This window comes from Chinchilla lanigera, unplaced genomic scaffold (genome assembly GCF_000276665.1).
Source record: "Chinchilla lanigera isolate Chin_1 unplaced genomic scaffold, ChiLan1.0 scaffold00099, whole genome shotgun sequence".
Taxonomy (NCBI): domain Eukaryota; kingdom Metazoa; phylum Chordata; class Mammalia; order Rodentia; family Chinchillidae; genus Chinchilla; species Chinchilla lanigera.
The window spans coordinates 1,830,107-1,848,202 of NW_004955500.1; the positions used below are offsets into that span (position 1 = coordinate 1,830,107).

Here is an 18,096-nt window from a genome sequence, read left to right on the forward strand (position 1 = left end):
TGTGTAGATTTGAAGTGATTGTGGAAAATACACTTTATCTTTAAATCTTAAATACTAGGCAATAAGGAAGGCAGAATAAAACCATTCTCTTGGTAGTTAAAAATAGTGTTTCTTAGATTAAAAGTTACAGAATTTATGTAAGTCTGTCTGTTTACTTATTATTTTAAAATAGGGACTCCTTACATGTCCCAGACTAGCTGTGAACTTAGGCTCCGCTTCCTGTGTCCTGGGATTACAGGTTTGCACCACCACACTCAGCGTGTGTACAATCTCTGAATAAACAAAAACATTAAACATACATATTTGTCAAGCAAATCATCTGCTCTATACCCTGTTTTATTTATGATTTAGTAAGAGAGACAAGCAAATACATGGTTAAATTGGCAGAAGAATTCTAGGTGCTATCTAAAATCCCACTGAGCTCCTCGCCAGTGCGTGGCCCAACCAGGGCCGCAGTAGATTCAGCCAGGAAACTCACATCCGAAGCTCTGAGTACAGACCTTCTCAAACAAAACAACATTATAGAATCTAACTCAAAGATACAAAGTTTAAGGAAGGGAAAACATTATTGGAAAGGGGTGACTCTCTCTATGCTCTAATTATGAATAGGGCTGAAGTGGTGGCACACACCTTTAATTCCAGCACTCAGAAGGCTGAGCCAGAAAGATAACGAGTTCAAAGCCATCGTGGACTACAATAGCAAGAGGCTGCTTCAGAAAAGGAACTGGAGGAGGGTAGAAAGATCCTTAGCCGCGGACCCTTTGTGCACGGCTGTTTTTAGAGGGGTCAGAGGGCCCCCTCATCCCCTGGAACTCGCCTTAACTGCCTTGGCTTCTCGGCACCTCTCTCCCTCTCTCTCCCTCTCCCTCTCTCCCTCTCCTGTTCAATGGTCTCTGTGCTTTTTTTTCCTGTCTGTCTCACTTGTCCCTGACGTACTCTTCAGGGCCTTGTCTTTGGGACAGGCAGCTAATTGACAAGGGGTACCTTATCTGTGGTTAGCCTGGAGTTAGTGAGGGGTTCTGTGGGTATCTCTTGAAGTCAGTGATTTTCTGATGAATATAGTGACTCGAGTGGCTGGTGCAGTGACCCTGCATTGAGTACGTGTGTGTGTGTGTGTGTGTTAGTGCATGGGAGCTGTCCCCAGAGTTTGGCCCCTGCTGCTTTCCTGCTTACCTCTTGGGGAGAGGGAGGGATGGCTCTTTCAGGTTACTGGCGTTGTCTCCTTGGCCTTCTCGGTGCTCTCCCTGTCAGCTCACTCTCCTTCTCTTGAGTTACAATGACACCGGTCTATCTTGGTGCTTTTCTTTGCTGGTTTTTTCCTCTTTCTCTGCCTCCATCCTTGGCTTGTTTCCCAGGGGAATTTCTCCTTTGTAGAATTTTAAACCCTTCTAGTCAGGATGAGCCAGAATGAATGAGGCCTCTGTTCTGTTTTCTTGTGTGCAGACCCCTGTCCCTATTGATGCTGAGAGTACTGTGGTAAAGCGTGTACTGGCGTTGGAGCCAGTTCCTTCACTTACAATGGGGGTAGATTCTTACATGCCCCATCATGAGCGGCACATACTGTTATGCTGCACAGTGCGTTTAGCGCCCTAACCTACTGGGACTCCAGCGCTTTGCAGCACAGTGCGCTGCAGCGCACCCTTGTGGCAGGTGTGGGAGGCTGAGCCCCTGGCTTGCTGTCACTGCTCAGCTTGGAGAGTCCTGTACACTGTATTGTTAGCCCCAGAAAAGGTCAGAGTTGAAATTGGAAGTACAGTGTCTCAGTTACTTTTCTTGTTGCTGAGACAAAGCACCTGACACTGAAGGTTAAAGGAGAAAAAGGTTATTTTGGCTCAGAGATTTTTAGAGGTTTCAGTCCATAGTTGGTTGGCTCTAAGGCACAGTGGTGTGGCAGAGGGGCATCGCAGAGGAGAAACAGCTCGTGGTGGGCAAAGGCAGGAAAGGAGCAATGCCGTGATGTAACAAGCAACAAGCGATGGCTGCAGCCCTCCTTCTGTGTCTTACAGTCTGTCCAGGCTACCTTGCCCGCAGGGTGGGCGGCACGCACAGCCAGGGAGGGCCTTCCCATTGTCCACACCCAGCACTATGGCAGACCACTCAGTGGACTAATATAGTCACTATGCATCCTTAATCGCAGCACCACGAACTCCAGATCAAACTGTCTCTGAAAAGCTTCAGCTATGACTGCATGAAACTTCGCTGGGGCGGTTTTTACTGACTCTGTATGGTTATTGTACTACCATAAAGTTGGAAAATTGTAGATTAATTAGAAGTCAGAAACCATGTGTCTTAGGTACCGTTTGGTTTTTCCTTCTCATATATTCGTTAACTCACCAGTAGGTATAAATTCTGATTTCCATAGTGCTACTTTCAGACTTTTTCCTTTCTGGTTTCATTCCTTCATCCTAATTTAGAGCTCTTTTTTTTTTTTTTTTTTTTTTCTTCCTTTTTTTTAGCAAGTTATGGGGAAGGTAGGAATGTTTTGAGCCTTCTTACCTTGGTCTCAACGGAAAGTTAGTGTTTGTTTACTGAGGTCATTGGTGAGGTGAATTTGAGGTAATGGTGAAATAGCTGAGGAGCAGCATTCTAACAGAATGTGAAAAAGACAGATATATCTGAGAGACATTTATATTCACGGTGTTGAATGGAGCCATGTAAAAATAGTAGAGGAAAAAGTGTTGAGGTTACGAGTACTCACATTTCGGGAACAGTAACCTACTGAAGAGAAAGAACGATACAGAGAGACTAGCACAGAAATAGGCACTGGGGTCTGAAATGTGTGATAGACGTGGCCCTGAGTCTGTGGCATTACTGGAAGTGATGGGGTCTTGGAGAGGGCAGGCTTGGTTAGAGAGGTTGTGATGTTGGGGGGGGATGCCCTGCAAGGAGATAATCAAACGCCAGCTCCTTCTGCCTCTCTGCTGCCTTGTGCTGCACTGCCCCTAGATCATATGCCTCCTCTGTCCATGAATACCATATTTCTACAGGCCCAAAGCTGTGGGCCGCCTCACCATGGCCAGAGCTTCCAGAACTGTGAGCCAAGATCATCCTTTGATCTTTGTAAGTTAGTAGGCATTTTATCACAGTGATGGAAAGCTAACACAGGCATAGAAATCAAATGCCAAAATATGTAGAAAATATTGTTTAGACACCACTAAAGTGCTATGGTAGAAGACAAGTGAGACTGTTGGTTTCAATGTGAGTGGACCAGTAAAAACTAGATGTTGAAGTGCAGGTACAGTACTAGATGTTTCAGTGCAGTACTAGATGTTTCAGTGCGGTACAGTTTAAAATAAAGCAAACCCAAAATTCTGTGGAGTGAAACTACTTAATTGTTCCAGATCCTTTAATTCTGCTGGGTGGTTTACTTGTCTGTTAAGGAAATTAGTGTTCCAACCCAAGGCAACATGGATGGGAATGTATAATAAGTGTGTTAGTAACTTCAGTATCTCTGAAATTTGGAACAAAAATGGGCACATAACCAGCGGTGTGAGTAAACGGATGGGTCGCGTTTGCCGATGTCAGTGGAATGAGTAGTTTTCCTCAGGGTTTATTTCATACTGTCGACGCGGAGGACGAACACGGAGTTTGGAAGAGGTGGATGCAGTCCGCTCTTACAGCTGAGGTGAGATGACGAGTGCTCCAGTGGCTCATCTGTGAAGTGTAACTACTCTTGTCTTTAGGCTTGATTTGAAGAAGAATTTGAGATAGCTGAATGAAATAAACGAAACAGGATTAAATAAGTGGGTGAATTTTCTTTAAAAAGAGCAAGAATAGGAAAACAAATGTGAGAATGAAGTTAATAGTTCTCGAAAGAAATGCCCTGTGATAATGTTCTGAACAGCTGGGGTAGATGAGCTAAAAGCGTGGCCAAGGCAAACAGAAAAGGAGCAGCGGTGTTTATAGTGATGTAACGTTATTTTGTTTGCTTTCTTTTCTTTTCTTTCTGAGACAGGGTCTCGCTGTGCAGTTCAGGCTGGCCTTGAGCTCACTTTGTAGCCCAGGCTGGTCTTGAAGTACATGATGTAACATTAAAAAGAAAGCTGCTCAGGAGGATCAAAAACTTGCCCAGTGCCAGAGAAAAGTATATCATATCCACAACAAAACTGTTATAAAAGTAGAGTGGCAATATTTGTGTTACATTTGAAACCCATCTCTAGAGAAGTTGCTTGACAATCCCCAAACAATTCAGAAATTTTTTTTTTTCTAGGAAAAAAGAAAAATAAATTTGCAATTTGGGATGTAGACTAAAAAGACTTGAATGAAATGTTTTGACCTTTGGTCTCATTAGAAAAATATTGGGGCACCCTGACTAGTATATGTAAGCCTTCTCCCCTCCTCTGATACAGGGGATCGAACCTGAGGCCTTTGTTCTGAGCTATATACCGGGTGTTTTTATTTTTTTATTTTTAGGCAGGGTGTCACTAAATTCCCCAGTCAGGACTTGAACTTGGGATCCTGCTGAGTTGAGTGCTGGGTTCATAGATATGCACCCTCAAGCCCAGGGTTATACGCAGTTTGTTGCGAACAATCAAAATGTATATTTGAAGGCCTTCCTGGGTTCTTTTTAATTTCCAGTGAGGTTCATCTTTTCTCCTCTCCCTCTTTATCCTTCTGTCCCTCTTTTTTATTTTTTCAGACTGGTTCCTGCTACATTGCCCAGGCTGGCCTTGAACTTACCATCCTTGTGCTTCTGCCTCCTGTGCAGGTTGCGGATATAGGTGTGTCTGTGCACCCTGCCATGTTTCAAGCTTGACTTGGCCCAGGTGTAGATGTGAGTGTCTCCTTTACCACTCCTTGAATGCGGACTTCACGGAGGGTATTAGACTAGGTCCTTAGAGTGGTGGACAAAATACCCTCTTTGTCTTTTGCTCTTTTCTCATTCCTTTATCCCCATGCTGTCCTTGACTGGCCTTACCATAACACTTCCAAATCAGCCTCTGAGCTTTGTAGGGAGTTTACACATCTTCCTTCAACCCTCTAACGTTTCAGTAATTGTAGCTCTGAAAAATACAGCAGGAAGATAAATGAGAAAAGACATCAAAATTTATTCCATGTGTTCACATGGGAGTTTCACAGAGTATGAGACTCAAAGAAGGGCCAGATGATTGAATTTGGGGTAGCATTGGAAGAGAAGCTGGGGCTTCCTTCCAATGTGGAGGTGCCGGTCACGTGTGGGAGGGTGAAGGAGTATCCATGGCAGATAAGCGATTCTCTTGTTGTGCAGGTAAAGTCTCCAGTAATCTGACGTGCTTTCAGAAGAGTCTCTGACTGGTTGGGGTGCTGAATCTCTGGTTGCTTTTCTTGCAGTATGGTCCTTCCATTTTCAGGCACATTAAGGAGATCTCAGAGAAAACCTCTTTTTGCATCTGCTTTTTATTAATATAGATAAATGTAAATTTCTTCTTCCAAAGTACAGATTTTTAGAACTATTTTTCTGTTTGCTGTTTCTCTGAATAGTCATGTCAGTATGCCAAAGAAGTGTACTCTGGGGGTGGTATTTGGTCTTTCACACCTTAAGCAGAAATTTCTCCTCTTCTCTTGTGATTCGTCTTCAGTGGGGTTTGCTTACGTAGCCTGTTGCCCCCCGGGGATGCTGGAGCTGAACAGAATGAATTAATCAGAGTCTGAGACTGCAGGGACGCTGAGACCAGAGGGACTGCTCCACGGAATGGAAAGCTGTCCCGTAGGTAGGCCAGGGTTGGACCTCAGCTTTTATTCCAGATACCAGGCTGTGAGAGAACAAGGACAGATTGGGAAAGTGATCATTCAAGGGACGTTGAGTATGGGGCCTGCGAAAGGCGAGAGGCAGTCTGGTGCCGGTCTCAGCAGCCATCAGGGTGAGATGGAGGAACACTGAAGTCTGCTTGTGCTTAGCCAAATGGATCAAGTTAACCGACCTTTCCGTCCTGTGCGGTTTTGAGCACGTGTGCTCTTTCTGCTCTGTCACGCTGAGCAGAACAGCCCGCCGTGTCCGACACGCGCGTCCCTCGTGCAGCCGGGTGCTGGGAGAAGCGCAGCAGGAGCAGTGTGGTGTCTGGGGAAGCTCCCAGTTAGCCATGTGCCCCCAGAGCTGCAAGGTGCGTGGCAGCAGTAACGTACGGGTGCCCAACCAGTGCTCAGAAACCCTTCTCAGTCTGGGGCTTTTTTTTTTTTTTTTGGTACTAGGAATTGAACTCAGGACCTTGCACTTGCTAGGCAGGTGCTGTGCTGCTGAGCTATATCCTCAGCCTCTCAGTCTGGGGCTTTCACCTCACGTGTGCTGGGCACAGAGGTCCCACTGTTAATTCCTCCCTGCCCACCTTTCCCCAGAGCCCGTGCGTGCCAGTGCCTCCTACAAACGGCAGAATGAAGGAAAGCCAGGAAGAGGTGAGTTTTGAGCTAGATTCTGATCTGGGGTTTTTTACGGGGTGGGAGGCTTGAATTGGTAGAGGTCATAGAAATGGGGAAAGTGTATGACTCCTCCGTTAGTCCTTTGCCAGGAGACGGGCGTAGCAGCACAGCGGTAGATCCAGGGAGTGGGATTTGGGGGGCTATAAGGTTTTGTTACCCGGGCTAATAGTCACTGTACAGGAGGCTGAGATCTGTAGAGAAACCAGACCCTGAGCAGATAGCATCAAGGAATTTGTACTTCTTTTTCTGAGCTCTTTCTGCTGCCGTGTTTACCATGTCTTTCTTAGTCGTTTGCTTCTCGCCTGGGCTTCCCATTCAGATGGTGTAAATGAGTGTACAGTAAACTGCCTGCCCTGCTCTTCAGTGTTCGTTTCTCTTCTGCGCAGTGAGACTGCTCGATACCTGCTCAGATAAGCCTTGGAGCGCGTGAAGTGAGGTGTTAAGATTACACTTGGGGGGGACCATGCACGGCATAGCTGTTGAGCTGATACCCTCTTTGTAAACATGAAGCAAGCTATTGACAGCTGCAGTACTTCTGACAGAATTCCTCTCTCATGTTTAGCAGACAACATGTTAACACTGAACCTGCAGTGATGTCTGTAGTTAGCACAGTCTGCTGTGCTGATTGTTCCAGCACTTTGTTTTCTTTTAGGGACTTTTAGTGTGTAAATGAGACGAGGAGGTAGATCCTTGCATCCTAAGGGTGGAAAAATAGGGTGTATTTTTTTACCCATTTTGAGTGCCTATTCTTGACTTTAAGGTTATGGCTATTTTGAAATCGAATAAACTGTTACTTGTTCATCTGTGAACTTTCGGTGTAGTGAAATAGACTACAGCTGTCACAGTGCAATGTTGAGTTTGCCACGTGCAGTGAAAATGCAGTAAGGAATGACTAAATTGGTTTTGACCGTTTGCGGGTATAGATGGTTACTATCACATTTCCTTTGCTTTTTAAATTCTACAGGAAGTTTAAAGTGCTTGATATAAAAGCCTCTTGTGGACCAGGTTTTTGGTACCATAAAATTCTAGGTTGTCTTTGACCCAGCCTCCAGCAGGGGTTCATTTGAGGTTGGATGAGGCTGGATGATGCGTGGTGGGGGATGCCCCGCATAACAGGATGTTTAGCAGCTCCCTGGCCACTGCCAGTGGCTCTCTCCCTTGTGACCCTCACCGTTATCTTCACACACTGCCCAGTGTTTGTGGCTAGGAGGCACGAAACTGCTGTGCTTGAGAACCACAGGTCCAGAGAAAGCCTTCGGGTCTTCAGGACCTAAGAGGTGTTACTCACCAGTGCCCTGGGCGGTGGGAAGCCTTTGAGTCTCTCTGCCCTTGCTTAGCTGTCTTGGCGGAGACAAGGAAGACCTGACCAAAGCTGGCTTTGCCTCAGTTTCAAGGCGTTTGTCTCTGCTTTTGCTCTTGAGCGCCTGCTGTCCTGGCTTTAATGCACTGTCTGGTCTTGACCAGCTTCTGTATGACTTCAAACTTAGTGCCACTTTGTGTTCTCTTTCTCTCTTAGTTTTTCCAATAATCATTCAGTGAGGTGTGTTTCTATCAGTAACAGGTCAACGTTACTAATTGTTAAGGGTCCATTTACCCAAAGCTATTTCTTAAATACGGTGTATATATACACATTTGCTGGGCGTGGTAGCGCATGCCTGTAATCCCAGCACTTGGGAAGCTGAGCCAGGAGGATCACCGTGAGTTCAAGGCCAGCCTGAACTACATAGTGTGACCCTGTCTCAAACAATAACAGAAACAAAAAATGTATACATTCAGCAACATGCAGGTACGCTTTTACGATGAAGATTGGTAACGTTATCTCAGTGATTGATTTTAAATGATTTAATAAGTAGTTAGGGATTCATTGGTGGTGGACACTGGACTAGTGCTCTAATTATAGTTTTTTACTTGTGTTTTTTCCACTGCACAAGCATTTCAGGAGTGTGTGCTCTCCGTGAGGGATTCCTTAGTTAGCTCTGTTTGCGCACAGAACAGTAACTGAAATATCTACCCGTGTGGTATGTGGTGAGACACTGAAGCCAGCATCTAGCAGCAGAGAAGATGGCGCATGGTGTCCACACGTTTGCCTCTCCCAGGGTGTCTCGTGGCTTCCTGTTTGTGAGCCGACCTTGGTGTGGCCTAGGCTGTTGTAAATGATGTCATCTGATTGTGCCTTGCAATTTTTGATGTCAGCCTCTAAGACAGGTAGTTTTAGATATTGTAATACAAAGTTTTAGTACGAAAATGAGTATATGAATCCACTCATGAGCTCAGCTACTGAATCACTTAATTGAAAACAAATGAGCTAGAAAATGACTTCTTGTATTTTCTTATATAGATAAAGAGAGACCTGTCCAGTCTTTGAAAACATCAAGAGACACTTCACCCTCAAGTTCTCCAGCAGGTCCTTCACCAAAGGTTTGTTAATTTTCTAAAATCAGTTTAAAGAATTGCAAAGTAAGATGGATGTGTAGGACAAATATTTGCATTGTGTGTATTGTACTGATGGGCTAATTGCTGCAATTAAGAACTTGAATTTTAAGTAATCACAACTTGAAAATAGCAGCCAAATGAAGTGTCTTCATTACTTTTCTCCTTGCTGAGACAAATACCTGACACCCAAAGTCAGAGGAGGAAAGGTTTATTTAGTTCACAGTTTGTAGAGGTTTCAGTCTATAATTGGCTGGCTCCAAGGCAGGGTGACATAACAGAGGGGCATTACAGGCGAGTAACAGTTCATGACGAGCAGAATGGTAGCAGAGTAACGGGTTGACACGCTGTTTCTCTCTCGTACATCTTGTCCAGGCTGCTGAGGGCGGGCAGCACTCACAGCCTTAATCCTAGTGCCCTTGAGTCTGGCACTGCACCATGAAACAATCCCAGTATCACACAGTCTACATTCAGCCAACTCAGAAAAAGCCTCAGCTGTGACTGCATGAGGCTTTCGGGGGAGGGGGCACATCTAAACACAAAACGTAACTAGCTAGTGAGCAGTGTTCTCATAGAAGTATTTTGCATAGGTTGTGGTACAGTAGTGTTCCTGCTGCAGCCCTTGCTCATCATGACCATAACCAGTAAATATTCAGATGGGGACATGCTTTAGATTTTGCATTTACTGGTTGTGGGCAAAGGACCTAAAAGTTGACTATTATAGGATTCTCTTTTATTGGTACAGAAATGCTGGACATATGGTAGGTGTAAGTTTTTACTCTACAGCAGATGAAAATGTCAGAAGTTAATTTTTTTTTCTCAAGTAGCTGCTCTTGTTTTTTTCATTGCTACCTTCTCAGCATCCCGAAACATGTTGAAAAGCTGGACCTCATGTTTGTAATCCTCAGACATTTCAAATTTGAGAAGTGGTGTTCCGTCTCTTGTCTTCAGCTAGCTGTCGCACCTTTTTCTTCTCCGTAGCTCTTACATTCTCATTCACTTCTTTTCATTCCTCCTCCTCTCCCGCTGTGAGGGTTGAACTCAAGGGCACTCTACCATGGGGCCATGCGCTTAGACGTTTTTTGTTTTGAGACAGTGTCTTGCAAAATTGGCAAAGCCACCTTTGAACTTGGAGTCCTTCTGTGTCAGCCTCCCATGCAGCTGGGCTGGCAGCCACGGACCCCCATGTCCAGTGTTCGTTCTTCCTTGATAGTTTTGACTTTTCAGCCAGCACAGAAAACACCTGAGTAGTCAGGGTACTCAGGGGCAGCTGGTTCTCTGCTTCAGAAGGAAAAAAATTTCTTTGTGACAACTTAATATTATTGGGGCATTCTTAGACACCTGAGGGATCTAGTATGCTAGGTTTTGTTTTTGTTTTGAGACAGGGTCTCATGATATAATCCAGGCTAGCTGTGAACTTGGTTTTAAACTGGGAAAGGAGCCTAGCGGTGCTCCACCACAGAGCTCATTCACATCTCTTTTTATTGTTGAGATAAGGTCTTGGTCAGTTGCCAGCGCTGGCCTTAAATTTATAGTCTTCCTGCCTTAGCCTCCCAAGTAGCTGAGATGACAGGCATGCACCATCACACCTAGCCTTTGTAACGTTCTCTGTGGGCAGGGCCAGGGAATGAGACATATAGGCTTCCTCGGGGCCTGGAATAAGAAACGTTTCAGATTCTCTGTTTTCCTTCCAGAGGTTTGACAGATTTCGTACGTGGCATCAAGGGGAAGACTGGGTGTCTGAAGTTTATATAATACCTTCAAATGCACAAAAGAATAGGGGCTTGACACTCCTGAGGGGAGGCAGCCTTAAGGGCCTGGGAGGTTCAGGAGAGAAACTCTGGAATTTTGCTTCCTACCTGATTATGCAGAGAGAAGTTCCCAGGCCGCTGCCCTGCCACAACCAGCTGTGGCCTGTGTATGAACCAGATCTCAGGCCCAGCCTCTGCCCCGCTGGGAAGATTCTTTCCTAGGCAGATGTGGCGATCAAGGGAGGAGCTGCAGTTTATACTTTCTGCTTACTATCTCCTGGAGCTATGTCTGTACTTTTGCTTTTATGAGGGGACAGCTTTGCAGAGCTTTCATTTGTCTGCAGTTCTTCTGAATAACCAACCCAGAGTAAGTGAAAGAAGTGTATTTGCAGTGGGATATTTTTCTCTCCCACAACTCCATGTAACTGTCCCAGGGGCCAATGTGAGGATGTTCAAGTGCCCATCCTACTGGTGTTTGTTAGTGACTTTGGCCAAGGAACTACCACTACCATTTTAGTTTCTGGGGTATAAGTTAAGGTACTAAGGTGAACTCTAATCATCTTCATGAAATTCTGTGTAATGAAAATGCTTTTGTTTACATATAGAAGCACTGTATTAGTGCATACACCACAAGATGGGAATATTTACTGGACTGCCTTCCAGGGGACGGGTATGTTTGGAATTATTTGAGAAGAGTTGGGGGAAAGTTAGGTGTGACAGGGCATAGGTGATGAAAATTATCCCAGGGAAACAGAATGGAATTTGCGAGTTAATGTAAGGACCCTAAGAATAGAATTTTTCTAATTTGTGCTTTAGTATTGTAATCTGTATGTAAAGCCTTAAATCTAAGTGACATTATGGAAATTATATGTGATCCAGAGGTACACTTTATTTTCGTTGATTTTATATTTCCTGTATGAACTGATTAATTTTCTTCAGGTGTTACTGTAATAGAGTGATGTCAAGGAACGCAGGAAAAAAAAGCATCACGCGTTAGCCTAGATATTTTCAGGTCTGTCGCTTCTCTTAATTCTCAAATTGAGAATTACTTTCTAAATTACTAAATTACTTTCTGAACTGAGTATTACAAATTCTATTTTATAAATGAAATGCCAAGATTGAAAGTATTGTTATGTATATAAAATGATCTTTCTAGCAAGGAGGTAAACTGCACTTAAATTCAGGTTTATCTTTAACTCCAAAGCCCATACTTCGTATTAGGTTAGAGAAGAGAAAGGGGAAAAGGGAAGTTTCATTCAAAAAATGAAACTTAAATTTTAATAATCTTTGTAAGCATTGAGGTTTATATGATTTATAAAACTAGGGTGTCTGGAATTTTCTGTTGTGTTGATTTGGAGTGGACATTAAGGAAAGTTGGCTTTATTCATTTCATTGAACATGATTAAGGATAGCAAGTTGAAATCAGCTTATCTTTTGGGTTCTGTATAAGGTCAGGGTGTGAGCCGTCAGTCTCTGCTTTGTGCCTTAGATGAACCCCTGAGGTTTTGTGTAAATTAGGTCACCTCTAGTGTGTGTGTCCTGGGGGATCTGCTGCTTAAGCAGTTCTTCCGCCGAGTAGCTATGAAGGAGAGGGAGGGAAAGGTTTGCAGGGCTTTAGGACTCGAGCGTGCGCAGGGTGCCCTTCTCGATGTAGCTGCTGTGAAAGTAGAGCTGTAACAGCAGCGCTCTTGCTCTTGCCAGGCTCTAGAGAAGCCCAGCAGGCTGACAGAAAAGGAGCTCGCCGAGGCTGCCAGCAAGTGGGCTGCGGAGAAGCTGGAGAAGTCGGAGGAGAGCAGCGTGCCCGGGATTTCCGAGTTCCAGGTATGGCGTTGCGGGTGCCGTGTGTTTGACTCCTGCAGCATTTGTGTGGTGTGAAGTTCTAGGTGAACTGCGTCTGCTGTGTCAGTGCCTCAGATATGTTCGGAGGGAAGCGTGGCTGTCTACGTTTTTGTGAATTACTAAAATGTACTACACAGAGTAATAGTCTTGATTTGGGGGCTCGTGGAAGACTTTATGAAATGCTTGTATTAATGCCGGGCGTGGTGACACACGCCTGTAATCCCAGCACTCAGGAGGCTGAGGCAGGAGGATCGTAGCTAGTTCGAGACCAGCCTGGGCTACAGAGTGAGTTCAAGGCCAGCCTGAACTGCCTATTGAGACCCTGTCTCAAAAAGACCAAAAAAAAAGAAAAAGAAATATTTGTATTAAAATATTTGAAAGTGAATTGAAAATTTTCTGTATGATCTGTAATATTTCTAAGAGTCAAATAGAGAAATTTCAAGAACTGAGTTTTAGATATAGGATAACTCTAAAAGTTAGTTTTGACCTGACAGGCAGAGATAATAAATCTTCATATCTTGATGAATTACTGTATTTGAAGGAGAATTCTGGCTTGTTGATATACTTTGGGATAACTTCTGTGGAGTTGTTTTTTTTTATAAGAATGAAGTATTAGCATCATTTATGACAGTAATATGGTTACAACAGCTGGGTATGGTGGTACACATCAGCAATTTCAGCACTTGGGAGGCTGAGGCAGGAGGATTGTTGCGAGTTTGAGGCCAGCCCTACTTACATAGAGAGACCTTGTCTCAAAAAAAAAGCTTACCTTCACCTTCAAAAGATCCCTTTTCAAAGTAAGTAATTACACTGTTCATTAGAAGTACAAGCCCTATCAAAACTGACCCAAATAGAACCTTTTGGAAAAAAAAACAAAAACCGCGGGTCCATCATTTAGATAGCAATTATTCTTAAATAGGTCAATGTTTCCTTGTCATTTTAACTCGAATAATTGATTTTTTTCTATGCTCTTGAGTAAATGCATGAGAAGTTTCAGAAAGTAATCTTCAGCCCTTTCCTAGCACTGTTTAAAAGCATGGACCACACAGTATTATTAGCAGGGCAATTTACAATAAAATATTTTCGCTTTTTAAAGTTAGATTAAAAAACAACAATTTGAATAGTGCTTTTCAGTTTTTTGTTTTTTATGGTAGTGATGGGGATTGAACCCAGGGCCTTGAACCTGCTAGGCAAGTGCTCTACTGCTGAGCTATACTCCCAGTCCTAGGATAGTGGTTTTTGTACTTTAATAGAGATATCTGTGCTTCAGAATTGCTCTTTTGGACTAAGATTGCTTTCTTGTTTGTGTAATACTTTATTAATAAAATGGGTTTATTAATATGTAGGTCTAAGCAAGGCTTTACTTCTAAATATTAATAGTATATTCATCTTCTCCATCTTCACATCAATTTTTGTCATAACTTAGAAAATTTTACTGTGCACGTTTCTCAGATTTTAAATATTCATATTTTCTCATTGCTTGGATAGAATTTGACATACTGAGTAGTCAAGTGACATTGGGGTCTATAGAAACTTTTTCGTAAAGTTCTTTTACAATTTGCCCCATTTTTTTGATAAATGTAAAATAAATGACCCTAAAAATCGGGAAGTTGTGTTGTAGGTCACATGTGGTCCTTTGTTGACCCAAAGGGGAGAGAAATACGTGTGAGTGTGCAACCTGGGTTACTGTGGTGTGTGTGTTACTTGGTGTACATCACTAATGTTGGGTGATAGCGTCGGTTTCATGCCATCCTCTGCAGTGTTTGCCAAGTCGGGTTGATGCTTTCTCATACTGGAAAAAGCAGTAGAGAAGTTTTTTCAGGCTTTGTAAACTGAGTCCCGACATCTGGTTAGTATTTTCCTCAAGTACCCATATAAGTTCACAGGCTGTTAAGTAGTTGTTTCAAGGGTCTGTACTTGTGGCAAAATAGAATTTTGACCCTAGTGCAGTAAATCCATAACTGCTTTAATAGAAAAACCTGGAATGAGCAAAGGTGTTTGCCTGATGTTAAGAATCTGGTGTAGTAGTGTTTGCTGTATGTGTCCTTTTGAATCTACTCGTGGTGGTGTGGTACTGTCTGAGCTCTTCAGGTAACTGCCCAGGTACTTCGGAAATATTGTGTTGAAGGAGACTGAATGCTTGGATTTTTCGCTTATCTTCTCTTGCTGCTCTCAGTGTGATTTTAAGTAGTTCTCGTGAGACACCCTGGAGTTGTTAAAGTTCAGTGAAAGTGAAGATAAATTCAATAATGTGGTCAGTATTCAGCCTTATTATAGTTAGTTCCTCTGTTCAGTGTTTATTTCGATCCTTTTGTTTTGTTTTGTTTTTGTTTTGTCTTTTTGAGATAAGGTCTCCCTGTGCAGTTCAGGCTGGCCTTGAGCTCACTTTGTAGCACAGGCTGGCCTCAAACTCACAACGATCCTTCTGCCTCAGCCTCCTAAGTGCTGGGATTACAGGTGTGCGCCATGCCTGGCATTTACTTTGATCTTGTTGGCTGTAATAGAACATTTCTGACAGATTGGATGGCCTAATAATTCTGTAGAATTGTGATGGTCTGAGGGAGGGAAAAAGAAGATTCTATACGCCACAATGTTTGGGAAATGTTGTATTTAAAAAGAGGTAGGTTGGTTTTGACATGTCGGCATTATACAGAGATTTTAGTATATTAATATGCCCATCCATGAAAGGATGAATCATGGAGTTTGTATGATTTACCAAAATTTTAACTTTAAATTTTTTTAAGCAGCATATATTGTCTATTAGTGTTTTGAGGTACAGATTTTCAGAGAGAGATAATGTAGTGGCTCTAAACTCACTATTCATTCTGTATCTGCTTGGGTCACACACCGCATCAGAGCTTACCGTCAAGGAGAGCTCAGTCGTGTCTTGTGGAAATGTAGTGCACCTAAGTAGCTGTTAGAGGCTGGCTTTGCGCTCTCTAAATGAAAGGCAGGTTATCTGAAAGTTATTGGAACAACCTGATAGAGCGAGTTTGTGGAGCTTTTTCTCAGTTACCTTTCTTCTTTCCTTTGCCTTCCTAAGACTTGCTGGTCCTGCTGTGCTCCCCATGCTCCCCCAGTGTACCTCCTTCGTGTGTAGGCCTGTGCGCACCTCACTTCCGTGCTGCTTTATCATGATACTGGAAACCGAACAGTTTACAAGACCGTACTTTTATCTCTTACAGTTCTGGCTACTAGGATATATGGAGGTTAAAATTTCTTAAATGATGCTTATGCTTTTGATTTAAGTCCCTTAAATTTTGCACCTCAGAATTGTGAAGAGTAGTTCTTCAGTAGCCAGTGTGCCTGTGTATCGGAAGTGCACTGTCTGGGAGACTGGTGTGGAGGCATGAGCGAGTACATCGTGGAGGGGCTTGTGGGCAAGAGCATGCACCCCCTGGAATGTACGGGGGCCTGCAGGGCCAAAAGCAGGTAGGCACTGGAATGTATGGCTGAAGATTAGAGAAGCAGCGTAGGTTTGGTCATTGTCCTTCCCCCTGCCCAGTAAATTGCTTAGATTATCCTACAAAAGGTCGTGGAAGACCTCTCTGTTCCTTGACAACCAAGCTGCCTTCCTTCCTGTATTTCCCTGCAATAAAAGCCAGAGAGCTCTCAGTTCAGCACTGCTCCTCCGAGACGCCTTCACAGTGGGTGCGCTTGGACAACCCCCATGGACCTCGAATGTAGATGAAGTGTCGGCTTCAAGTAATCCTCTGGTCCTGTGCACCGCCGTGGTCATACACTGACAAGCGAAGCCCTGTGTGAGGTGGGCAACGGCGAGGCAACCTGCTGCTACGGGTCAGCGTGGAGGAACAGTCTACCAGAGCCTGGAAAAGAAGCAAGGTCCAGCTCCTCGTCGTGTAAGGGGACGTAGGTGGCTACAGAGTAGCCGGGCACATCTATGACAAGGTCAAATGTTGGGTTTAGCCGCCCAGAGGTCTTCTAACTGTCTAGTTGCCAAGTGAGCATAGGCAGTGTGCTTATTTTTCTTCTTGTTCCTTCATTTTTTCATCTGCTTTGCGTGCCGTGTGGAATAAACTTTATCCGAAGAGGAAGAACAATTTAAGCAACCTTCGCAGTGTCTCATAAAGACACCTGGAGGTAAAGTTTCTTAGCTTGAACTAGTAAACTCCTAGTAGTTACCTGCCCACGATGCCGTGGATTCTGTTGCAGGGTAGCCTGAGCTGGAGGCCTAGGAACTGTGGGTCAAAAATTGAGACGGTTGTTAAGTCCCGTGAAAGTTGCGCACCTGGATACTTGGCATCTTTGCAGAGTCACCATTCAATCTGTTGAAACAAAAGAGGCTTCATTTAAAAAGGCCCTCCTCACCACCTCGGCTCCCTCAAAATCCCCTTCCTGTCTCCTCCTCCTCCAGCAAAACCCCTAGCCTCAGAATCTGAGTCCTCCATGGAGAAATGCTTAAAAGAAGCTAGCGTGAAAGATGGGGAAGTACATGCTCATGCTGTGGTTAGGGGAGGTCAGGGACCTCTCCATGATCGCCTCCCTTATGCGGTTTTTAAATTATTTAGAGAAGATTTCCTACGAGGGTCTGCAGAGCCTGTTTACAAAAGAAAGAGTAGAGGCAGTAGGACACGGTTATGGGAAGGCGCCATAGGACTGGAGGGTCCTAATGAAAACGGCGCTTAGCACTGCACAGTTCCGTGTATGGCTTCAAGAGCATCGGGACGCTGCCACTGCTCAGTCCCCAGGTCACGTGAGCACAGGGACGCCCCTGGGAACGGACGTGGTCATGGAGGGGGCTCAGTCCCAGATGAACGCCCACTTCCACTGGAGCTTCTCGTGCAGCCCCTCGAAGCTCCTTTGCCACCTTTAGACAGGACCCGAGCGAGGCTTGCATAGATTGCATATTTCACAACAGACAGACAGTCCCCAAGCCCTGGATGTTTTCAGTTAGCACATGAAAATACCAATGCTGATTGTCATGGTCTTAGCAACGCTTAAAGGAAAAAATTTAAATATTGCCGAAACGATTAAATTTGCCAAATGTAAGAACCGACAGTCATAAATTAAAAGGAATTGCTGTGGCTTTGCAGCCTTGAAAGTGTTATAATCATGGCAAAGAGGGACATCTTCGGAAGGATCGCAAAAGCTACAAGTAAAGAAAAGAAGGCAGGCCTAAAGGAAAGTGTCCCAAACATAAGATATCGGTGCTGCTCTAAATTTGATTACAAAGGAAACCCTATTTCGGGAAATGGGAAGGGGGGCAAAACTCTGCAGCAGATAAGCACCGGCATGGAGTGTTCACACCCCAGCATGGGAACCGACCTCAAATCACAGCCACCTCTTGACGGCCTGGACCTTGAGGCGGATGAAATTTTCCAAGAGGCTGGCAAAGTGAAGATGACAGCCAGCAGTGTCTGGGGACCTTTACCTCCAGGACTGGATCTTCCCAGTAAGGGGGCCCAAGTCAGTGGTCTGAGTGACTCAGAGTGTTCAGGGCAAATAAAGATTATGATAAGCCTAGGGTATGATGTCCTTCTGGAAGGAGCACAAATTCTATATCTAGTCCCGTTCCCCCTTTGTCTCCAGACCTCTGACAGAACATGAGCATGTCTTAGATGCCGCAGTGAGGAAGCCTTTTGGACTGCTCGATTACCCCTGGGGGCCCTGTACTCACTGTCAGGGCTAATCCAGAACGTTTGACAGGCCTTACTTGAGCAGA

The 18,096-nt window shown here is 44.3% G+C and overlaps 1 protein-coding gene across 6 annotated transcripts in view; it reads left to right on the top strand.

The window, feature by feature from the left end:
- The window catches only part of Pphln1 (periphilin 1), a gene marked incomplete in the record, with an annotated part of 147,089 nt that overhangs the window by 85,139 nt on the left and 43,854 nt on the right, over window positions 1-18,096 (top strand). For 4 of the 6 annotated variants that reach the window (XM_013505665.1, XM_013505667.1, XM_013505670.1 and 1 more), the window contains 3 exon segments: window positions 6,313-6,369; window positions 8,732-8,811; window positions 12,276-12,395. In XM_013505665.1, coding sequence (XP_013361119.1) covers window positions 6,313-6,369; window positions 8,732-8,811; window positions 12,276-12,395 — 257 coding nt within the window. 6 annotated transcript variants of the gene reach the window in all.